This window comes from Salmo salar, chromosome ssa15, assembly GCF_905237065.1.
Source record: "Salmo salar chromosome ssa15, Ssal_v3.1, whole genome shotgun sequence".
NCBI classification, from domain to species: domain Eukaryota; kingdom Metazoa; phylum Chordata; class Actinopteri; order Salmoniformes; family Salmonidae; genus Salmo; species Salmo salar.
In genome coordinates, this window is record NC_059456.1 from 86,746,475 (window position 1) to 86,771,026 (window position 24,552).

Sequence of the window (24,552 nt, forward strand, 5' to 3'; positions counted from 1 at the left end):
TCACGCTTGTTCCTTCTCTTTCACAGTTCAAACCATAGTGTATATACTCTAACCACACCTCAGGGCAGGCCTACATGTACCTTCTTGTCCTGTAGGTCTGTGGAGAGCTCATAGCTGTCAGAGAGACTGGCCTTACACCTCTTGTTCTCCTCCTCCTCTTGCTTGCGGAGGGCCAGACTGGCAGGCTGATGACGTGTTCGCAGGGCCCAGGCAAGGCTGGCCGAGCTGGGAGGGGCCACACACGGAAGCCCCCGGGGGCCTGGAGGACCAGGACACCTGCTGTTGTCACTGTAGCGCTCGGTGCCACGCAGGTACGCTGTGGTCTGGCTGTAAGGGCCGTCTATGTGGGGCCCTGGCGGTTCCACACATCGGGTTTCTGCTTCCACACTGGGTACAGAAGAATGAATGAGAGGGGAAAGGGCTTGATGAAAACATACTTTACTGCAGTAATCCCCAGCCCCAAACAATCTCCAGTCCCAAACACAGATGTATTGTCACTAACTTCTCCTGCTGGATCTCATGATGGAAGAGGACCAAACTTACACACACACACATTCACACACTCAAACTGGAACTTTGTACTTAGCTTCTCACCACAACAAAGATCATAATTGACTCCAGCTATTCTACATAGGTCATTTTATGTGCAGCAACCCTTTCAGTCACAACGATGGTAATAAAACAACATGTGATCAAAGCTACAGGCTGGATTAGCATGACCCATTCCACCAAAACAATGTTCCTTCCACTGGAGCTGACAGAATCGGGAAGTTTCCTGCCTTGTGAACCAAAGTCCTGCAGGTGACAGGGTCTCTGCCCTTTCTCTCTCTCTCTCTACCCTCTCTCTCTCTTTTGTCCTCTCTCTCTCTCTTTCTGTCTCTTTCTTTCCTTCTTTCCAGGCCGGACAAACTCCCTGTGCTATTAATGTACTACTTACTGTGTTTCAGTGCCCTTGTTCAGACATCTCTCTCTCTCTCTATTTCTTTGTCTTTTTAGCAGCGAGTCTCTCTCTCTTTCTGTCTCACATTCTCTCTCTGTCATACAGGAAGATAACAAGTATTTTCACATTGGGGCAGTCATTAGCCATAAATACACTCCACTGTCACATGCCACTAACTCCATACCTGACCGGAAAGACCCGGTCTTTACAATAAGTTCACACGCATGGACACACAGGACTGTACTATTGACAAATACAGTAGATTATGAAACAAACACTTATACATATAAACGTTAACATCTCCCACTAGGCCTGTACAGTACTACAACATACACGTGTCTGATGTAACCTACATAATGACCTACTGTTCAAAATAACTAGAGATAGGCATGTAGAAACAGAAACAGCCTCATATACAGTAAAGCCCAACAGTCGTCTCAGGCCTGATCTTCCAGGTAATCCAACAGCTACTCCACTGTCCTGCTCTCTATCCCATGTAGCAACAGTCAGCCAGTCCAGTCAGCCAGGCAGTCAATGAGTAACCATTTCACCACAGTCATATGCTCCTGCCTTGACTTCCTTCCCTTGCCATACCCCCTCTGTCCAGGCGCTGCCCTCTGGTTCTTTCTCCCTCCCTGAAGAAAACATAATGACAGAGCAGAGGCACAAGGAAACTAAAACTGGCAGTGTGCAAATGTATGTGGTGAAAGCTATATTCAGACTATGAGGCAGGCAAACGTCATTGTAAAATACCTAAGTGGTTACAACACGTTCTGTAGGAATAGGGTACAACAATTTGGAAAGATATGTTCTTTCTCTCTCTTTTTGGTCCTCCCTTTTTCTTGTTTATCTTATTCTCTTCCCCTGAGAAGCAGTGATTTCCTGTGTTGGTGTGGAGCTGACAGAAAATATTTGACAGGAAGGAACACTTTGGAGGACTATGGAAACAGAACACCAATGATCCTTACACAGCCACAGTAGACACATTAGTTGAAGTTGAGAGTACTATGTTATTTGTGCAATAGCAACAGAGTGTTGATGTTACAACACCTTAGCAATCAGAACATCACAGGAGAGGAAGCTGTGTACCCACGTCATAGGGGTTTTTAACAGCATTTCCTGTACCGAGAAATGGTAGTGGCCAATAAGTGTACATCAGTTACATTTGTACTATACTTCACATTGATGTACATTGTGTTTGGACTATTAGAGGTACTGCATTGATGTACATCAAATCAAATTGTATTTGTCACATGTGCCGAATACAATAGGTGTAGACCTTACAGTGAAATGTTTACTTACAAGCCCTTAACCAACAATGCTTTAAGAAGATAAGAAAAATAAGTCCTCTACTGGCAGCTTCATTAAATAGTACCCACAAAACACTAGTCTCAGCGTCAACAGTGAAGAGGCGACTCTGGGATGCTGGCCTTCTAGGCAGAGTTGCAAAGAAAAAGTAATATCTCAGATTGGCCAATAAAAAGAAAAGATTAAGATGGGCAAAATAATACTGGACAGAGGAACTCTGCCTAGAAGGCCAGCATCCTGGAGTCGCCTCTTCACTGTTGACATTGAGACTGGTGTTTTGCGGGTACTATTTAATGAAGCTGCCAGTTGAGGACTTGTGAGGCATCTCTTTCTCAAACTAGACACTCTAATGTACTTGTCCTCTTGCTTAGTTTTGCACCGGGGCCTCCCATTCCTCTTTCTATTCTGGTTAGAGACAGTTTGCGTTGTTCTGTGAAGGGAGTAGTACACAGCGTTGTACAAGATCTTAATTTTCTTGGCAAATTCTCGCTTGGAATAGCCTTAATTTCTCAGAACAATAATAGACTGATGAGTTTCAGAAGAAAGTACATTGTTTCTGGCCATTTTGAGCCTGTAATCGAACCCACAAATGCTGATGCTCCAGAAAGTCAACTAGTCTAAAGGAGACCAGTTTTATTGCTTCTTTAATTAACACAACAGTTTTCAGCTGTGCTAACATAATTGCAAAAGTGTTTCTAATGATCAATTAGCCTTTTAAAATGATAAACTTGGATTAGCTAACACAACATGCCATTGGTACACAGGAGTGATGGTTGCTGATAATGGGCCTCTGTACGCATATGTAGATATTCCATAAAAAATCAGCCGTTTCCAGCTACAATAGTCATTTACAACTGTTGCGTCAAAAGACAGGTATTCATATTCAAGGCGTTCAGATTTTCAACTGATTTCAAAGATAAAACACCAGCAGGGGGCGAAAGAGTGTATGCATTGTGGAACCCATCATTAGCTTGTGTTTCCCTGGGGAACATATATACTGGTGCACCTTTGTGATAGCAGGTGGTGAAATGTTTGGTGGAAAAGCATTTCACTGGAAGTCCTTCACGGAAGAGGAGACTCTCATCCATACACATTCAGCTCATTTAGGATTCTGGAGACTCAACCGGTAGGCACATGGACATTGTTGTGTAAAATTGTGGCCAGTTAGGTGTTTATTTGTGTTGAGAATTGAGACCAATTGTCTAATTTAGTATATAGTATAATTTAGATAATATGACTACATTAAGATTATATATTTAATTTGAAATGACCTTACTTGAAATAATGTATATTTCTTTTTGTGTTTTGCCTTTAAAGGTTATCAACCTAACTAACTAACTAAAGAACTAATTAACTAACTAACTGACTAAAGAAATAAAAAAAGTCAGAAGACAATTGAGTTGTCCCTTGCGTCCTTCAGTCCTTAAAGGCCTTTTTCAAGTTTGGGCAAAGAGCTGCAGTGTGAACCATACACAACTTGACAGTTGATAACCGCGTGGCAGTGAAGACAAAAGGATTAAAGGCCTGAAGTCAGGAAAGCTGTCGTCGCAGAGAGGAATATTGACTGACATCTCAACATGGCGGAGGAAGCTCTTGGAATAACAGTGAAGGAGCTGAAGCAAAAAAGAACTTTAGCTAAAAGCACTTTTACCAAGCAGGCAAACTTCCTCAGCAGAGTCGCAAAGCACATGACTAAAAGAGAACTACAAGAGGGGTTCAAGAAGCTCAAGTCGGAGGCGAGGACGGTCAGTGAGACAAATGACGAGTACAGGGCTGGCCTTCTGGCAGACATTGAAGCTGGAACCGATGAGGGTGAAGAAGCTGAACTGAGCAAGGAGAAGCAGACTGAAGTTGAGAAGACGTTCCAAGAATGCGAAGCACGATTGGATGAGGTCAGGGAGATGGTCCAGTCCAATCTATGGCCTAGATATGGCGAAAATGAGGTGAAGTCTGCAATCCATGAAGCCGAGACAGCCTGTGATGGAGTTGCTCAGATACCCGTTACCGCTGTAAACAGAGATGGCTTTGAGCTACGGTGGGATAGTGTGAAAACACAAGTCCAAAATGCAATCGCAAGCCTAGCAGAGTGGGAGATGTGGATTCCGGTGGCAGAAAAGGAAAGGCTCGGAGGGAGAGTGAAGGATCTGAAGGCATTCGGCAACAACCTTGAAGCAAGGAGGGCAGGATTTCTCACAGCACAAAGAATTGCAGGAGACGAGAGAGACAGAGGGAGAGTGCCGCAGGTGCCCATGCCAGCTCCACAACCGACACTGAGGATAAAGCCAATCTGTCTTCCCAAGTTCAGTGGGTATAAAAGGAACTTCCATCGATGGAGAAGAGACTGGGAGAGTCTGCAAAAGCAGGGGGAACCAACAGGCTCAGTCGAAGTAAAGAGGATCCAACTCATTGACAGTATAGATGAGAGGATATGCAGAGGCCTCCGTTTGTCTTCCTACAACACTGCTGAGGACATGTTCAGGGTGCTGGAAAACAGATATGGAAACAAGTCTACAATTGCCTTGGAGATAATGGAGGATCTGGAGAAAATTCCTGCTTTAAGGGCAAATCAGCCTAGAAAAGTTATCGACATGATCCAAACTATAGAGAAGGCCCTGGATGACCTCACGGAGCTTGGAAACACAGGAGCCATCAACAACCCTCTAGTGATCAGATCCATAGAAAGCAAGTTACCTGACGACATCAAGAGAGAGTGGCTTGTCTTCATGGTTAATCCGAGGAATAATGTCACACCAGATAATCACTTTGAGAACCTTCTTAAATTCCTGAAAACACAAGAGGAAATTCTTGAAAAACTGGAGCAGCTGGGAGTGAGTGAAAGGCCAGAAAAGAGAAATGCTTGCATGGAGAGGAAATATGCGGTCCACAACGAAAGGAGGCTGTGTTGTGTGTGGTGATGAAAAGCACAGAGAAAATATATTCTTTTGCAAGCGTTTCAAGGAACTGAAGCCGGTGGAAAAGTTGGCTGCTGTAGAAAAGCTGGGGGCCTGCAAGAGGTGCTTGGTCTGTCATGGAGAAGATGATGAATGCAAAGAGGCATACCTGTGCAGGAACAGAAACTGTAAAAAAGACCACCATTTCTTTCTATGCCTGAAGGGAGACTTCAGGAGGAGTGACTCAGAAAGAAGACAATTCAATGTGAGAAGGCATACGCGGACTGAGGAGCAGGAAGAATTTGTATCTAAACTCTCCCCAGAGATGGCGGACAAATTCAAGAGAGCGTTCACCAACATCACCGCAAAGACAAACTGTGGTGAAAAGATCCAGCTTGGAGAGATTGTGTCAGGTGCAGTAGAAGAATTGCCAGTTATTCTAATGCTGCTCGAGGTAACTGCCAATGCAGGACAAAAAATTGGAACCCTGATCGACTTGGCATCAGACACAAATTATATCACCCACAGAGCTGCCAGGAGATTAAATCTTCGAAGTGAAAACATCACTTTAGTCGTCCATGGAGTTGGGGGGGATGGCCATGAAGGTTAAAACCAGAAGATATCTCCTCAGAGTGAGGGTCAAAATGCCTAGAGGCACAGAAAGAGCCCATGAGCTTGTCTGCTATGGTTTGAATGAAATTGCCAACATCCACAGAGTCATCAAACCTGAGCAACTCAAGAAGTTCTTCCCAGAAGTCAGTCTAGGAGATCTGAGGAGACCGGAGAGCATTGAGCTACTGATAAGCCACCGCGAAGGAAGACTTGCTCCGCAAAGAGTGAAGGTGATTGGAGACCTTGTCTTATGGGAGAGCCCGCTAGGAAAGATTGTTGGTGGAGCACATCCAGATCTGTTTGAAGAAGTCGATATGGCCGCGCACAGGTCTGGAACGCACTTTGCTCGATCCATGAGAGCAACCGCTGTCAAGTATCAAGAGATAATTAAAACACAAGAGTTCACAGCTGAAACCAAAAGCACAGTTGCTCGCAGAGAGTTCTTGGATTGGTGGAAATGGGATAGCATTGGAGCAGCTTGCGAACCGAAGTGTGGAGGATGCCGGTGCGGCAATTGTCAACCAGGAGGCAAGGAAATGACTCTGAGTGAGGAAAGGGAGCTGGAGATCATAAGGAAAGGCCTCACGTACATCAAAGCAGATGCTCACAGCGATGAACCGCACTGGGACACAAAATACCCCTGGATTCAAGATCCAAGTGCCCTTCCCTACAACAGGAGTGGGGTTGAAGCCACCTTCTTAAGAACAGAAAAACAACTCAAGAAAGAGCCAGAGTGGAAAATAGCATACACAGCTCAAGTGCATGAAATGGTGGAGAGAAGAGCAGCAAAGAAACTCACCAAAGAGATGATCGCCAGCTGGAAAGGACCAGTATGGTATGTCAGCCACTTGGTGGCGCCAAACCCACACTCTGTCACAACACCTGTGCGACTGGTATGGAACAACAGCCAGAAGTTTAGAGGGGTCAGCATGAATGACCTGCTGCTGAAAGGGCCTGATGTTCTCAATCCCATCCGAGCAGTACTACTCAGGTTCAGAAGAGGTGTCCATGCTGCTCTTGGCGACATCAGGAAGATGTACAATTCGGTGTGGTTAGAAAACCTGGAGATGCATCTCCACAGATTTCTCTGGAGAAACACTGAGGAGGAAGAGATTGAAGAGTATGCCATCACCAGAGTCAACATTGGCGATCGACCAGCAGGGTGCATTGCACAACTGGCCATGAGAGAGACAGAAAAACTGCCCATGTTCGCTCACCTGGAGGAGGAACGTAGGATCCTTGAAGAGGATGCCTATGTCGATGACATCCTGACTTCCCATAATGACTTACAAAAGCTGGACAAGGACACCAAAGGAGTTGAAGAGATCCTGAGGACAGGCGGATTTTTCCTCAAACCCTGGGTCCGGTCAGGCCAAAGTGGGAGGCAGGAGATCGTACCAGGAGAACAAGGAGCGGTGTCAGGCACAGTACTTATTCTCCCAAACCAGATAAGGAAAGGAGACAATAAAGCCCTTGGAGTTGGATACCTTGTTGAAGAGGACAAACTGTACCTTATGACTTCAATCAATTTCTCAAAGAGGAAAAAGAAGATGAGAGTCGGACAAAATCTCCTTGAAGAAGAGGTGAGAGGGAAAACTCCAAACCCACTGACGAGAAGAGAACTGCTAAGCCAAGTAGCTAGCCTGTATGACCCAATAGGCCTCGTCACATCTGCCAAACAAAAGGGCGCCATTCTTGTCAGAAAGGCGTTTCAAGAAGCTGGAGGCAAAACTCTGACCCGAAACACGTGGGACAAACCTCTGTCTGAACAATTGAGAGAAGAAGCCATCAAACTGTTTGAGGAGTACACACGTCTTAGCCAAATCACCTTCCACAGAAGCCTCACACCAGTCAACTGGCTTGGTAAACCTTGGGGAATAACATTCTCTGACGGAAGTGAGAAGAGCTATGGAGCTGTAGTGTACTTCAGATGGGAAACCGAGCAAGGCATCCAAGTCAGGTTGGTTGAGTCCAATGCAAAACTCACACCTTTGGACCAAAAGGGGGAGGCAGTGAAAGCTGAAATCTGCGGTGCTGTCTGCGCAGCACGACTTCGAAAGTACATTGAAAAACACAGTCATATAGAAATTGAACGATGGCTCCATCTGCTGGACAGTCAAACTGTGGTGGGAGCTATCCAGAGAGACAGTTATGGGTATCAATCTTTCTTCGCGAACAGAGTTGGAGAGATCCAGAAATCCACATCCGTCAAAGACTGGTGGTGGATCCCGGGAGGCCTGAACAGTGCTGACATCATAACAAGACGGGCAGCCCCGGAAGACCTCCAAGAAGATTCCATGTGGCAAAATGGACCAGCGTTCCTGTGGCAACCCATGGAAGAGTGGCCACAGAAGTCAGCCAAAGAAATTGCAGCTTATGCCAAGGAAGGCATAAACAAACTTCAAAGGAAATATTTCTCTGCAGCACTGACCAGAGCGCAGGCCAAGAGAAACAAGAATGATGTACTTCCTGAAGTGGGAGTTCAGAAGGAAAGTCAGAGTGATGCACAGAAAAGCAGGCAAAATAACCCAGATGAACCTAAGACTAAGATCCGAAGACCACCAGCTGGCTCTGCGGTAACAAAACTGATTGACATCAGGAAATTCAGCAGCCTGACCAGGCTGATCCGAGTCACTGCCTGGGTTTGGAGAGCTGCAACGAAATGGAAAGAAGTGTTGACCAGGAATTCAGCCTCAGATAAACCAAAGTGGGAGGAAATTCTTTCAACAAACTGGAAGTCCAGAGGCAAACAAGCTGTACTCACTGTTGGGGAGTGTGAAGATGCACTAAGAGACCTGTTCCTTGCAGCTCAAGAAGGTATAACCTTTCAAGGCACCACTCTCAACAGACTCGCTGTTTACAGAGATGAAGAGACTGGGCTCTTGGTTTGTGGAGGGAGGTTCAAGATCTTTGATGAGGACGAGACTGCTGTACCAATTCTACCATATGAGGCATGGATATCCACTCTCCTAGCCCAAGAGGCCCATGATGCAAACCATGAAGAAATAGCAGGTACACTCCTCCGGATGAGGAAGAAAGCCTGGGTGATAAAAGGCCGGAAGCTGGCTAAAAAGAGAGTTGACAACTGTGTGGTGTGCAGAAAGGCTAGGGCCAGAAAGTGCCAACAGATCATGAGTGACCTTCCACCCAAGCGTATAACACCAGCCAGACCATTTGAGTACACAACAGTGGACTTATTTGGACCATATGAAGTCAAGGACGAGGTGCGAAAGAAAGTCAAGCTCAAGGTGTGGGGAATTGTCTTCTGCTGTATGGCATCCAGAGCTATACACACAGATGTTGTCAGTGACCAGTCAACTGAAGGCTTCTTACTGGCCTACCAAAGATTCACGGCACTGAGAGGGCATCCAAAGAAACTGTGGTCAGATCCTGGAAAGAACTTTGTGGGTGCCAGACCTGCCCTCAAAGAGCTCTACCACTTCCTGGATCAACAAATTACATCTGAGCTTGAAAATGATGCTTCAAAGCATGGAACAGAGTGGAGCTGGAAGATCCACCCAGCAGACTCCCCTCACAGGAATGGTGCTGCAGAAGCAGCTGTTCGCACTGTGAAGCGGGCCTTGCACAATATGAGAGGCGAAGGACTCTTCACATGGAGTGAGTTTCAAACATTTATGTTCATGGCTGCTAACCTTGCCAATGAAAGGCCCATAGATGCCAGGACTCAGAGCCGGGAGGACTGCATAGAATACATCAGCCCTAATTCTCTTCTGCTTGGAAGGACTGGACCTAGGGGAGACTTAGGAAGCTTTGAGTTTGAAGACTACTCCTACAAAAGGTTAAGAGTCATTCAAGCAGAAGTTAACTGGTTCTGGAGGAAGTGGAGTCAGTTGGCTGGACCTAACCTGTTTGTGAGGAGTAAGTGGCACACAAAGCAGCGAAACGTGGCCGTTGGAGACGTCGTCTGGCTTGCAGACCAGAACGCTTTGAGGAGTCAGTATAAGCTTGGTAGGGTCATCAATGTCAACGCTGACAAGGAGGGCATTGTGAGAGATGCAAATATACGAACCTTCCCAAGTTATCCCATCTCAACTTTGAAGCATGTTTGTGGAGACAAAGCAAAGAAACGTTCAACCAAAATCCCTGCTACAATTCTTCACAGGGACGTCAGGCGTTTGGTTGTGTTATTACCTGTAGAAGAGCAGAAGTAAAGCGATCGAAGATGGAGCCGATGTGACCTCCTTGGGTTCAAGAACCAGGAGATCAAGTGGGAGGTGTTGCGTCAAAAGACAGGTATTCATATTCAAGGCGTTCAGATTTTCAACTGATTTCAAAGATAAAACACCAGCAGGGGGGCGAAAGAGTGTATGCATTGTGGAACCCATCATTAGCTTGTGTTTCCCTGGGGAACATATATACTGGTGCACCTTTGTGATAGCAGGTGGTGAAATGTTTGGTGGAAAAGCATTTCACTGGAAGTCCTTCACGGAAGAGGAGACTCTCATCCATACACATTCAGCTCATTTAGGATTCTGGAGACTCAACCGGTAGGCACATGGACATTGTTGTGTAAAATTGTGGCCAGTTAGGTGTTTATTTGTGTTGAGAATTGAGACCAATTGTCTAATTTAGTATATAGTATAATTTAGATAATATGACTACATTAAGATTATATATTTAATTTGAAATGACCTTACTTGAAATAATGTATATTTCTTTTTGTGTTTTGCCTTTAAAGGTTATCAACCTAACTAACTAACTAAAGAACTAATTAACTAACTAACTGACTAAAGAAATAAAAGAAGTCAGAAGACAATTGAGTTGTCCCTTGCGTCCTTCAGTCCTTAAAGGCCTTTTTCAAGTTTGGGCAAAGAGCTGCAGTGTGAACCATACACAACTTGACAGTTGATAACCGCGTGGCAGTGAAGACAAAAGGATTAAAGGCCTGAAGTCAGGAAAGCTGTCGTCGCAGAGAGGAATATTGACTGACATCTCAACATGGCGGAGGAAGCTCTTGGAATAACAGTGAAGGAGCTGAAGCAAAAAAGAACTTTAGCTAAAAGCACTTTTACCAAGCAGGCAAACTTCCTCAGCAGAGTCGCAAAGCACATGACTAAAAGAGAACTACAAGAGGGGTTCAAGAAGCTCAAGTCGGAGGCGAGGACGGTCAGTGAGACAAATGACGAGTACAGGGCTGGCCTTCTGGCAGACATTGAAGCTGGAACCGATGAGGGTGAAGAAGCTGAACTGAGCAAGGAGAAGCAGACTGAAGTTGAGAAGACGTTCCAAGAATGCGAAGCACGATTGGATGAGGTCAGGGAGATGGTCCAGTCCAATCTATGGCCTAGATATGGCGAAAATGAGGTGAAGTCTGCAATCCATGAAGCCGAGACAGCCTGTGATGGAGTTGCTCAGATACCCGTTACCGCTGTAAACAGAGATGGCTTTGAGCTACGGTGGGATAGTGTGAAAACACAAGTCCAAAATGCAATCGCAAGCCTAGCAGAGTGGGAGATGTGGATTCCGGTGGCAGAAAAGGAAAGGCTCGGAGGGAGAGTGAAGGATCTGAAGGCATTCGGCAACAACCTTGAAGCAAGGAGGGCAGGATTTCTCACAGCACAAAGAATTGCAGGAGACGAGAGAGACAGAGGGAGAGTGCCGCAGGTGCCCATGCCAGCTCCACAACCGACACTGAGGATAAAGCCAATCTGTCTTCCCAAGTTCAGTGGGTATAAAAGGAACTTCCATCGATGGAGAAGAGACTGGGAGAGTCTGCAAAAGCAGGGGGAACCAACAGGCTCAGTCGAAGTAAAGAGGATCCAACTCATTGACAGTATAGATGAGAGGATATGCAGAGGCCTCCGTTTGTCTTCCTACAACACTGCTGAGGACATGTTCAGGGTGCTGGAAAACAGATATGGAAACAAGTCTACAATTGCCTTGGAGATAATGGAGGATCTGGAGAAAATTCCTGCTTTAAGGGCAAATCAGCCTAGAAAAGTTATCGACATGATCCAAACTATAGAGAAGGCCCTGGATGACCTCACGGAGCTTGGAAACACAGGAGCCATCAACAACCCTCTAGTGATCAGATCCATAGAAAGCAAGTTACCTGACGACATCAAGAGAGAGTGGCTTGTCTTCATGGTTAATCCGAGGAATAATGTCACACCAGATAATCACTTTGAGAACCTTCTTAAATTCCTGAAAACACAAGAGGAAATTCTTGAAAAACTGGAGCAGCTGGGAGTGAGTGAAAGGCCAGAAAAGAGAAATGCTTGCATGGAGAGGAAATATGCGTCCACGCGGTCCACAACGAAAGGAGGCTGTGTTGTGTGTGGTGATGAAAAGCACAGAGAAAATATATTCTTTTGCAAGCGTTTCAAGGAACTGAAGCCGGTGGAAAAGTTGGCTGCTGTAGAAAAGCTGGGGGCCTGCAAGAGGTGCTTGGTCTGTCATGGAGAAGATGATGAATGCAAAGAGGCATACCTGTGCAGGAACAGAAACTGTAAAAAGACCACCATTTCTTTCTATGCCTGAAGGGAGACTTCAGGAGGAGTGACTCAGAAAGAAGACAATTCAATGTGAGAAGGCATACGCGGACTGAGGAGCAGGAAGAATTTGTATCTAAACTCTCCCCAGAGATGGCGGACAAATTCAAGAGAGCGTTCACCAACATCACCGCAAAGACAAACTGTGGTGAAAAGATCCAGCTTGGAGAGATTGTGTCAGGTGCAGTAGAAGAATTGCCAGTTATTCTAATGCTGCTCGAGGTAACTGCCAATGCAGGACAAAAAATTGGAACCCTGATCGACTTGGCATCAGACACAAATTATATCACCCACAGAGCTGCCAGGAGATTAAATCTTCGAAGTGAAAACATCACTTTAGTCGTCCATGGAGTTGGGGGGGATGGCCATGAAGGTTAAAACCAGAAGATATCTCCTCAGAGTGAGGGTCAAAATGCCTAGAGGCACAGAAAGAGCCCATGAGCTTGTCTGCTATGGTTTGAATGAAATTGCCAACATCCACAGAGTCATCAAACCTGAGCAACTCAAGAAGTTCTTCCCAGAAGTCAGTCTAGGAGATCTGAGGAGACCGGAGAGCATTGAGCTACTGATAAGCCACCGCTGAAGGAAGACTTGCTCCGCAAAGAGTGAAGGTGATTGGAGACCTTGTCTTATGGGAGAGCCCGCTAGGAAAGATTGTTGGTGGAGCACATCCAGATCTGTTTGAAGAAGTCGATATGGCCGCGCACAGGTCTGGAACGCACTTTGCTCGATCCATGAGAGCAACCGCTGTCAAGTATCAAGAGATAATTAAAACACAAGAGTTCACAGCTGAAACCAAAAGCACAGTTGCTCGCAGAGAGTTCTTGGATTGGTGGAAATGGGATAGCATTGGAGCAGCTTGCGAACCGAAGTGTGGAGGATGCCGGTGCGGCAATTGTCAACCAGGAGGCAAGGAAATGACTCTGAGTGAGGAAAGGGAGCTGGAGATCATAAGGAAAGGCCTCACGTACATCAAAGCAGATGCTCACAGCGATGAACCGCACTGGGACACAAAATACCCCTGGATTCAAGATCCAAGTGCCCTTCCCTACAACAGGAGGGGGTTGAAGCCACCTTCTTAAGAACAGAAAAACAACTCAAGAAAGAGCCAGAGTGGAAAATAGCATACACAGCTCAAGTGCATGAAATGGTGGAGAGAAGAGCAGCAAAGAAACTCACCAAAGAGATGATCGCCAGCTGGAAAGGACCAGTATGGTATGTCAGCCACTTGGTGGCGCCAAACCCACACTCTGTCACAACACCTGTGCGACTGGTATGGAACAACAGCCAGAAGTTTAGAGGGGTCAGCATGAATGACCTGCTGCTGAAAGGGCCTGATGTTCTCAATCCCATCCGAGCAGTACTACTCAGGTTCAGAAGAGGTGTCCATGCTGCTCTTGGCGACATCAGGAAGATGTACAATTCGGTGTGGTTAGAAAACCTGGAGATGCATCTCCACAGATTTCTCTGGAGAAACACTGAGGAGGAAGAGATTGAAGAGTATGCCATCACCAGAGTCAACATTGGCGATCGACCAGCAGGGTGCATTGCACAACTGGCCATGAGAGAGACAGAAAAACTGCCCATGTTCGCTCACCTGGAGGAGGAACGTAGGATCCTTGAAGAGGATGCCTATGTCGATGACATCCTGACTTCCCATAATGACTTACAAAAGCTGGACAAGGACACCAAAGGAGTTGAAGAGATCCTGAGGACAGGCGGATTTTTCCTCAAACCCTGGGTCCGGTCAGGCCAAAGTGGGAGGCAGGAGATCGTACCAGGAGAACAAGGAGCGGTGTCAGGCACAGTACTTATTCTCCCAAACCAGATAAGGAAAGGAGACAATAAAGCCCTTGGAGTTGGATACCTTGTTGAAGAGGACAAACTGTACCTTATGACTTCAATCAATTTCTCAAAGAGGAAAAAGAAGATGAGAGTCGGACAAAATCTCCTTGAAGAAGAGGTGAGAGGGAAAACTCCAAACCCACTGACGAGAAGAGAACTGCTAAGCCAAGTAGCTAGCCTGTATGACCCAATAGGCCTCGTCACATCTGCCAAACAAAAGGGCGCCATTCTTGTCAGAAAGGCGTTTCAAGAAGCTGGAGGCAAAACTCTGACCCGAAACACGTGGGACAAACCTCTGTCTGAACAATTGAGAGAAGAAGCCATCAAACTGTTTGAGGAGTACACACGTCTTAGCCAAATCACCTTCCACAGAAGCCTCACACCAGTCAACTGGCTTGGTAAACCTTGGGGAATAACATTCTCTGACGGAAGTGAGAAGAGCTATGGAGCTGTAGTGTACTTCAGATGGGAAACCGAGCAAGGCATCCAAGTCAGGTTGGTTGAGTCCAATGCAAAACTCACACCTTTGGACCAAAAGGGGGAGGCAGTGAAAGCTGAAATCTGCGGTGCTGTCTGCGCAGCACGACTTCGAAAGTACATTGAAAAACACAGTCATATAGAAATTGAACGATGGCTCCATCTGCTGGACAGTCAAACTGTGGTGGGAGCTATCCAGAGAGACAGTTATGGGTATCAATCTTTCTTCGCGAACAGAGTTGGAGAGATCCAGAAATCCACATCCGTCAAAGACTGGTGGTGGATCCCGGGAGGCCTGAACAGTGCTGACATCATAACAAGACGGGCAGCCCCGGAAGACCTCCAAGAAGATTCCATGTGGCAAAATGGACCAGCGTTCCTGTGGCAACCCATGGAAGAGTGGCCACAGAAGTCAGCCAAAGAAATTGCAGCTTATGCCAAGGAAGGCATAAACAAACTTCAAAGGAAATATTTCTCTGCAGCACTGACCAGAGCGCAGGCCAAGAGAAACAAGAATGATGTACTTCCTGAAGTGGGAGTTCAGAAGGAAAGTCAGAGTGATGCACAGAAAAGCAGGCAAAATAACCCAGATGAACCTAAGACTAAGATCCGAAGACCACCAGCTGGCTCTGCGGTAACAAAACTGATTGACATCAGGAAATTCAGCAGCCTGACCAGGCTGATCCGAGTCACTGCCTGGGTTTGGAGAGCTGCAACGAAATGGAAAGAAGTGTTGACCAGGAATTCAGCCTCAGATAAACCAAAGTGGGAGGAAATTCTTTCAACAAACTGGAAGTCCAGAGGCAAACAAGCTGTACTCACTGTTGGGGAGTGTGAAGATGCACTAAGAGACCTGTTCCTTGCAGCTCAAGAAGGTATAACCTTTCAAGGCACCACTCTCAACAGACTCGCTGTTTACAGAGATGAAGAGACTGGGCTCTTGGTTTGTGGAGGGAGGTTCAAGATCTTTGATGAGGACGAGACTGCTGTACCAATTCTACCATATGAGGCATGGATATCCACTCTCCTAGCCCAAGAGGCCCATGATGCAAACCATGAAGAAATAGCAGGTACACTCCTCCGGATGAGGAAGAAAGCCTGGGTGATAAAAGGCCGGAAGCTGGCTAAAAAGAGAGTTGACAACTGTGTGGTGTGCAGAAAGGCTAGGGCCAGAAAGTGCCAACAGATCATGAGTGACCTTCCACCCAAGCGTATAACACCAGCCAGACCATTTGAGTACACAACAGTGGACTTATTTGGACCATATGAAGTCAAGGACGAGGTGCGAAAGAAAGTCAAGCTCAAGGTGTGGGGAATTGTCTTCTGCTGTATGGCATCCAGAGCTATACACACAGATGTTGTCAGTGACCAGTCAACTGAAGGCTTCTTACTGGCCTACCAAAGATTCACGGCACTGAGAGGGCATCCAAAGAAACTGTGGTCAGATCCTGGAAAGAACTTTGTGGGTGCCAGACCTGCCCTCAAAGAGCTCTACCACTTCCTGGATCAACAAATTACATCTGAGCTTGAAAATGATGCTTCAAAGCATGGAACAGAGTGGAGCTGGAAGATCCACCCAGCAGACTCCCCTCACAGGAATGGTGCTGCAGAAGCAGCTGTTCGCACTGTGAAGCGGGCCTTGCACAATATGAGAGGCGAAGGACTCTTCACATGGAGTGAGTTTCAAACATTTATGTTCATGGCTGCTAACCTTGCCAATGAAAGGCCCATAGATGCCAGGACTCAGAGCCGGGAGGACTGCATAGAATACATCAGCCCTAATCCTCTTCTGCTTGGAAGGACTGGACCTAGGGGAGACTTAGGAAGCTTTGAGTTTGAAGACTACTCCTACAAAAGGTTAAGAGTCATTCAAGCAGAAGTTAACTGGTTCTGGAGGAAGTGGAGTCAGTTGGCTGGACCTAACCTGTTTGTGAGGAGTAAGTGGCACACAAAGCAGCGAAACGTGGCCGTTGGAGACGTCGTCTGGCTTGCAGACCAGAACGCTTTGAGGAGTCAGTATAAGCTTGGTAGGGTCATCAATGTCAACGCTGACAAGGAGGGCATTGTGAGAGATGCAAATATACGAACCTTCCCAAGTTATCCCATCTCAACTTTGAAGCATGTTTGTGGAGACAAAGCAAAGAAACGTTCAACCAAAATCCCTGCTACAATTCTTCACAGGGACGTCAGGCGTTTGGTTGTGTTATTACCTGTAGAAGAGCAGAAGTAAAGCGATCGAAGATGGAGCCGATGTGACCTCCTTGGGTTCAAGAACCAGGAGATCAAGTGGGAGGTGTTGCGTCAAAAGACAGGTATTCATATTCAAGGCGTTCAGATTTTCAACTGATTTCAAAGATAAAACACCAGCAGGGGGCGAAAGAGTGTATGCATTGTGGAACCCATCATTAGCTTGTGTTTCCCTGGGGAACATATATACTGGTGCACCTTTGTGATAGCAGGTGGTGAAATGTTTGGTGGAAAAGCATTTCACTGGAAGTCCTTCACGGAAGAGGAGACTCTCATCCATACACATTCAGCTCATTTAGGATTCTGGAGACTCAACCGGTAGGCACATGGACATTGTTGTGTAAAATTGTGGCCAGTTAGGTGTTTATTTGTGTTGAGAATTGAGACCAATTGTCTAATTTAGTATATAGTATAATTTAGATAATATGACTACATTAAGATTATATATTTAATTTGAAATGACCTTACTTGAAATAATGTATATTTCTTTTTGTGTTTTGCCTTTAAAGGTTATCAACCTAACTAACTAAAGAACTAATTAACTAACTAACTAACTGACTAAAGAAATAAAAGAAGTCAGAAGACAATTGAGTTGTCCCTTGCGTCCTTCAGTCCTTAAAGGCCTTTTTCAAGTTTGGGCAAAGAGCTGCAGTGTGAACCATACACAACTTGACAACAACATTAACAATGTCTACACTGTATTTCTGATCAATTTTATGTTATGTCAATGGACAAAAAATGCAATTTTCTTTGAAAAACAAGGGCATTTCTAAGTGACCCCAAACTTTTGAACGGTAGTGTACATGTAGGTAGAGTTAAAGTGACTATGCATAGATTATAAACAGAGAGTAGCAGCAATGTAAAAGAGGGGTCTGTGTAGCCCTTTGATTAGCTGTTCAGGAGTCTTATGGCTGTTAAGAAGCCCTTTGGACCTAGACTTGGCGCTCCGGTGCTGCTTGCCGTGCGGTAGCAGACAGAACAGTCTATGACTAGGGTGGCTGGAGTCTCTGACAATTTTTAGGGCCTTCCTCTGACACTGCGTGATATAGAGGTCCTGGATGGCAGGAAGCTTGGCCACAGTGATGTACTGGGCTTTACGCACCACCCTCTGTAGTTCCTTGCGGTCGGAGGCCGAGCAGTTGCCATACCAGGCAGTGATGCAACCAGTAAGGATGCTCTCGATGGTGCAGCTATAGAACCTTTTGAGGATCTGAGGACCCATGCCAAATCTTTTCAGTCTCCTGAGGGGGAATAGGCTTTGTCGTGCCCTCTTCATGACTGTCTTGTGTGTTTGGACCATGATAGTTTGTTGGTGGTGTGGACACCAAAAACTTGAAGCTCTCAACCTGTTCCACTACAGCCCCGTCGATGGGAATGGGGGCGTGCTCAGTCCTTCTTTTCCTGTAGTCCACAATCATCTCCTTTGTCTTGATCACGTTGAGGGAGAGGTTGTTGTCCTGGCACCACACTGCCAGGTCTCTGACCTCCTCCCTATAGGCTGTCTCATCATTGTCGGTGATCAGATCTACCACTGTGTGTCATCGGCAAACTTGATGATGGTGTTGGAGTCATGCCTGGCCATGCAGTCATGAGTGAACAGGGAGTACAGGAGGGGACTGAGCACACACCCCTGAGGGGCCCCCATGTTGAGGATCAGCGTGGCAGATGTGTTGTTCACTACACTTACCACCTGGGGGCGGCCTGTCAGGAAGTCCAGGATCCAGGTGCAGAGGGAGGTGTTTAGTTCCAGGGTCCTTAGCTTAGTGATGAGCTTTGAGGGCACTATGTTGTTGAACGCTGAGCTGTAGTCAACGAATAGCATTCTCACATAGGTGTTCCTTTTGTCCAGGTGGGAAAGGGCAGTGTTGAGTGCAATAGAGATTGCATCATCTGTGGATCTGTTGGGGCGGTATGCAAATTGGAGTGGGTCTAGGGTTTCTGGGATAATGGTGTTCATGTGAGCCATGACCAGCCTTTCAAAGCACTTCATGGCTATAGATGTGAGTGCTACGCATCGGTAGACAGGTTATCTTATTGTTCTTGGTCAGCTTGAAACATGTTGGTATTACAGACTCAGTCAGGGACAGGTTGAAAATGTCAGTGAAGACACTTGCAAGTTGGTCAGCGAATGCTTGGAGTACACGTCTTGGTAATCCATCTGGCCCTGCGGCCTTGTGAATGTTGACCTGTTTAAAGGTCTTACTCACATCGGCTACGGAGAGCGTGATCATACAGTTGTTCTGGAACAGCTGGTGCTCTCATGCATGTTTCAGTGTTACTTGCCTCAAAGCGAGCATAGAAGTAATTTAGCTCGTCTGGTAGGTTCATATCACTGGGCAGCTCGTGTCTGTGCTTCCCTTTGTAGTCTGTAATTGTTTGCAATCCCTGCCACATCCAATGAGCGTCGGAGCCAGTGTAGTACGATTCAATCTTAGTCCTGTATTGATGCTTTGCCTGTTTGATGGTTTGTCGGAGGGCATAGTGGGTTTTCTAATAAGCTTCTGGGTTAGAGTCCCACTCCTTGAACACAGCAGCTCTACCATTTAGCTCAGTGCGGATGTTGCCTGTAATCCATGGCTTTTGGTTGGAGTATGTACGTAAGGTCACTGTGGGGGGGACGTCATCGATGCACTTATTGATGAAGCCAGTGACTGATGTGGTGTCCTCCTCAATGCCATTGGAAGAATCCCGGAACATATTCCAGTCTGTGCTAGCAAAACAGTCCTGTAGCTTAGCATCTGCTTCATCTGACCACTTTCTTATTGACCGAGTCACTGGTGCTTCCTGCTTTAGTTTTTGCTTGTAAGCAGGAATCAGGAGGATAGAATTATGGTCAGATTTGCCAAATGGAGGGCGAGGGAGAGCTTTGTACGTATATCTGTGTGTGGAGTAAAGGTGGTCTAGATTTTTTTCCCCCATCTGGTTGCACATTTAATATGCTGATAGTAATTAGGCAAAACTGATTTGAGTTTCCCTGCATTAAAGTCCCTGGCCACTAGGAGCGCCACCTCTGGATCAGTGTTTTCCTGTTTGCTTATGGCCGGATAGAGCTCATTGAGTGTGGTCTTAATGCCAGCATCGGTCTGCGGTGGTATATAGACAGCTATGAAAAATATAGACATAAACTCTCTTGGTAAATAGTGTGGTCTACAGCTTATCATGAGATACTCTACACCATGCAAGAAAAACCTCGAGACTTCCTTAGATTTCATGCACCAGCTGTTGTTTACAAATATCCATAGGCCGTCACCCCTTGTCTTACTAGAGGCTGCTGTTCTATCCTGCCGAAAAAGCTTAAAACCCGCTAGCTGTATGTTAATCATGTCGTCGTTCAGCCACGACTCGGTGAAACATAAGATATTACAGTTTTTAATGTCCCGTTGGTAGGATATACGTGCTCGTAGTTCGTATATTTTATTATTGATTGATTGTATGTTGGCTAATAGGACCGATGGTAAAGGTAGATTACCCTCTCGGCAACGGCTCCTTACAAGGCGCCCGGACCGTCGTCCATGATATCTCCGTTTTTTCCTCATGCTAATGATGGGGATGACGTCCTCATTGTGTTTGAACTATAAGAGGTACTGTATTGATGTACCTTGTGTTTAAACTATATGATGTACTGTATCTAAACTTATGTTTCAACTACAAGATGTTCTGTATTAATGTACCTTGTGTATAAAGACAACTTCCTTTTACTCTATTTATGTTTAATCAGACTTCTCTACGAATGTAATATTATTTAGCAGCTCTATACAGATCTCAAGCTTTGCTGAAATCCACCCTCTACCTCAACATCTCCACTCTACTTATAAATCAGATTTTTCTGGATGCATCATCTCTCACTCCAACTTTTCTAATCCCTCTTTCTTTCTCTGCCCCCGCATCCTCACAAATGGAGAAACAGAGAAGGAGGAGGGGGTTGCATAGTGACGGTTGCCGTGAGACCTATGTGGGCGGGGAGGCAGTTGATGGGATGAGGAGCATGGTTGCCATGACGATGGATTGACCGTTAACATCGTTTAGGTGGGTGTAGATGCATTGTGGGCTGTGAGTGACGGACAGTCATCATGACTATAATGCTACAAGTGTGTGCTTCAACAAATCTTCTCAGTGTTTATACATACAGGACATAAATGTATAACACTGGGCAGACTACTGTAGTTAGAGACTAAACTCACACACCCAGTCTCTATTGCAGGTCTGTGTTCCCTTTTACTGTATAAATAGTCTGCGACTTACCACAGTGCACCACGAAAACCAGTGCCCCTTTTATGGAGTGGAAAACATGGACAGTTTGGACACAGAAGTTGGTGACAAAGCCACACAGTTATACACCGAAAGATAGGGACACCACGCTGGCTGCCACATCACACAGGAGGGCACAGATGGCCTTTTCATGTCTGTCTCCCAGCCATATCTAAACATAGGTTGCATAACATCACACATGAAAAAACAACCTAAGCTTTCTAGGCTACTGATGATAACTGTCTGAACATCCTCTTTCTTTGTACTCCTCTCCTCATCTCAGCTCATACTCAAACCCAGGGCAGTTGCCATACCCTATTTAAAGACCAAAAATGTAAAAGTAGGCAACAAAAAACTAGACAAATCATTCCAATCCTGATTAAAATGCAAAGGCTGTTTAGCCTATTGCTTGGCTGGCTTTCGGAGAGTAACTGCCAGCCTGCACGCCTTTCTCTCACTTTAAGAAAGCAGAGAGCAGAGACAGTGCCAGACAGTTTGCTGCCTGAATGGTCAGCCATTTAGGCAGTGCACCGATTGCTTTGAATTTGATGTTAGCCTTTGAACTCGGCCTTGTAAACATGCCAGCTGTTTTATGCATAGGATACTTTCACATTGATGTCGGCAAAGGCAGTGCATCCAATAAGCTAGGGTAAGATAAGCTTCCCCTAAAGTTAATTTAATTAAATTTGTCAAAATTAGCTTTAGAATGACTTGTGCCTATTCATAAATAAATAAAATAATTCAAAATACTACACCAGAAAGCATGAAATGGCCACAGTGTCATTAGGTTATTAAAACAATGAGCTGTGCATTGTTTTAAGCATGCAATTTGGGTAGTGTGCAGGGCAAATAGCCTACCAAATAGCTGATTGTTGAGTTGCAGCGGTCAGTGAAAAGCAGTTAAATAGGCCTAGGCCCAAAGACGCAACTTTCACTTGGGACATGGGGGGACATGTCTACATTCTGAAATTGCATTTTTGTCCCGTCCCCAACCCCCCCGCCCCAATATAATTGGAATGTGATACAAATCGAGAAAACGGTGTGCTTTAAGACCATAAGAAAGGCCTCCAAGCGGTCGGGTAGGCTTTTTGGAGTGTTTACCCCCCCCATCCCCCCTAAAACCAAAGTTGCAGTATGTCTCCAGTCATTAAGTGTAATAGAATTGCATAAAATGTGTTTATAAACGCCACATTTTTCCCATGCAAAGAAAGGAGAAGAAATATCTCTCATTAGACCTACTCTCTGTCACTACACACTCAGGCATGCATTGTTCAGAACTGTCTGTTTTGCTCACAGTGACTGAGTTATATTATTAGCCTAAATTATGACTGCAATCCACTTATCACATTAAGAATAGCAGCCTATCTTACATTACTATGCAAATGGTGAAGAAATTGCTTCCCCAAACTTGAAACTCACACGCTGCCTATGGATGATTGCATTTGAAGTCGGCCTTGTTGCGTCTTGATAACTCCATGGGTGCTACAGCATTTGAATGTTTTTCACATGGTATAACTGTGTATGACTGTGTTTACATAATACACTTAGACACAACGGATGTATGAGTGAAACGTTTGTTGTCTAAATCATGAGGGTGGCCATAGCACAGATGACATCAGAGCCTCATGTCTGATGAATGAGCCTCCTGTAGTCCTGTTACAGTGTTGCTACTGACTGAGGCCCTCTGTGGTGCTACAGGTAGCTTACACTCATAAGGTCCCAACATAGCTCTCTTCACCTCAGATTCATTTCGGATTAGAAACCGATGGGTGACTTTCTGGGGGAACAGATGTGTGACACCGCAGGTGCTTTTGACAATATGTGATGAGAGGAGAGGAGGAGAGACGTGAGTGGGGAAGAGATTGTTGGCAGTGTGAAACAGTGTCACCTCCTTGCTAGTTGCCCCCTGCAGCCTGTTCCATCGTGTCCCACCTTATTCATTATTGATGGGCAGCCTGCCTGAGTGTGTTGCAGAGGCAGGGCAGCAGCATGTCTCATCGGTCCACAACAGGTCAGAGTGAATGGGACTTTAAAACCACATGAGCTCCCTGCCATCGATGAGAGACCATGATAGTCTATTGATCTGCACTGTGACTGACCACACGTCACTTTAACCTGTTGGGGCTAGGGGGCAGTATTTTCACGGCTGGATAAAAAAACGTACCCGATTTAATCTGGTTACTAATCCTACCCAGTAACTAGAATATGCATACACTTATTATATATGGATAGAAAACACCCTAAAGTTTCTAAAACTGTTTGAATGGTGTCTGTGAGTATAACAGAACTCATTTGGCAGGCAAAACCCTGAGACAGATTCTGACAGGAAGTGGATACCTGATGTGTTGAATTACCTTTAAGCCTATGCCATTGAAACACACAGGGGCTGATTAATGTTTTGGCACTTCCTATTGCTTCCACTAGATGTCACCAGCCTTTACAAAGTGTTTTGAGTCTTCTACTGTGAGATCTGACCGAACAAGAGCCTTGGAACGGTGATGGCCGATTAGACTCTGGCGCACGAGGTCATGTTGGGTACCCTCGTTCCAATACGTTTTAAAAGAGAATGCATTCGTCCACCTTGAATATTATTCATGTTCTGGTTAAAAAAGGCACTAATGATTTATGCTATACATCGTTTGACATGTTTGAACGAACGTAAATATATTTTTTCCCCTCGTTCATGAAGTGAAGTCCGGCGGGCTTACATCATGTGCTAACAACACGGAGCTTTTTGGACATAAATGATGAGCTTTTTTGAACAAAACTACATTCGTTATGGACCTGGGAAATCCTGGAAGTGACATCTGATGAAGAGAATCAAAGGTAATGGATTATTTACATAGTATTTTCGATTTTAGATCTCTCCAACATGGCGGTCAGTCTGTATCGCAAAGCGTATTTTTCTGGGCGCAGTGCTCAGATTATTGCAAAGTGTGATTTCCCAGTAAGGTTATTTTTAAATCTGGCAAGTCGATTGCGTTCAAGAGATGTAAATCTATAATTCTTTAAATGACAATATAATATTTTACCAATGTTTTCTAATTTTAATTATTTAATTTGTGGTGCTGACTTGACTGCCGGTTATTGGAGGGAAACGATTTCCTGAACATCAACGCCATAGTAAAACGCTGTTTTTGGATATAAATATGAACTTGATAGAACTAAAAATGCATGCATTGTCTAACATAATGTCCTAGGAGTGTCATCTGATGGAGATTGTCAAAGGTTAGTGCATCATTTTAGCTGGTTTTATGGTTTTGGTGACGCCTGTCTTTGAATTGACAAAACATTACACACAGCTATTGTCAATGTACTCTCCTAACATAATCTAACTTTATCCTTTCGCCGTAAAACCTTTTTGAAATCGGACAACGTGGTTAGATTAAGGAGATGTTTATCTTTCAAAGGGTGTAAGATAGTTGTATGTTTGAAAAATTTGAATTTTGACATTTATTTTGTTTCAAATTTG

At 45.3% G+C, this 24,552-nt stretch overlaps 1 protein-coding gene across 1 annotated transcript in view; it reads right to left on the reverse strand.

The window, feature by feature from the left end:
- The window catches only part of LOC106572434 (IQ motif and SEC7 domain-containing protein 1), an 83,606-nt gene that overhangs the window by 12,455 nt on the left and 46,599 nt on the right, over positions 1-24,552 (reverse strand). The window contains 1 exon segment of the mRNA XM_045696222.1: positions 81-387. Coding sequence (XP_045552178.1) covers positions 81-387 — 307 coding nt within the window.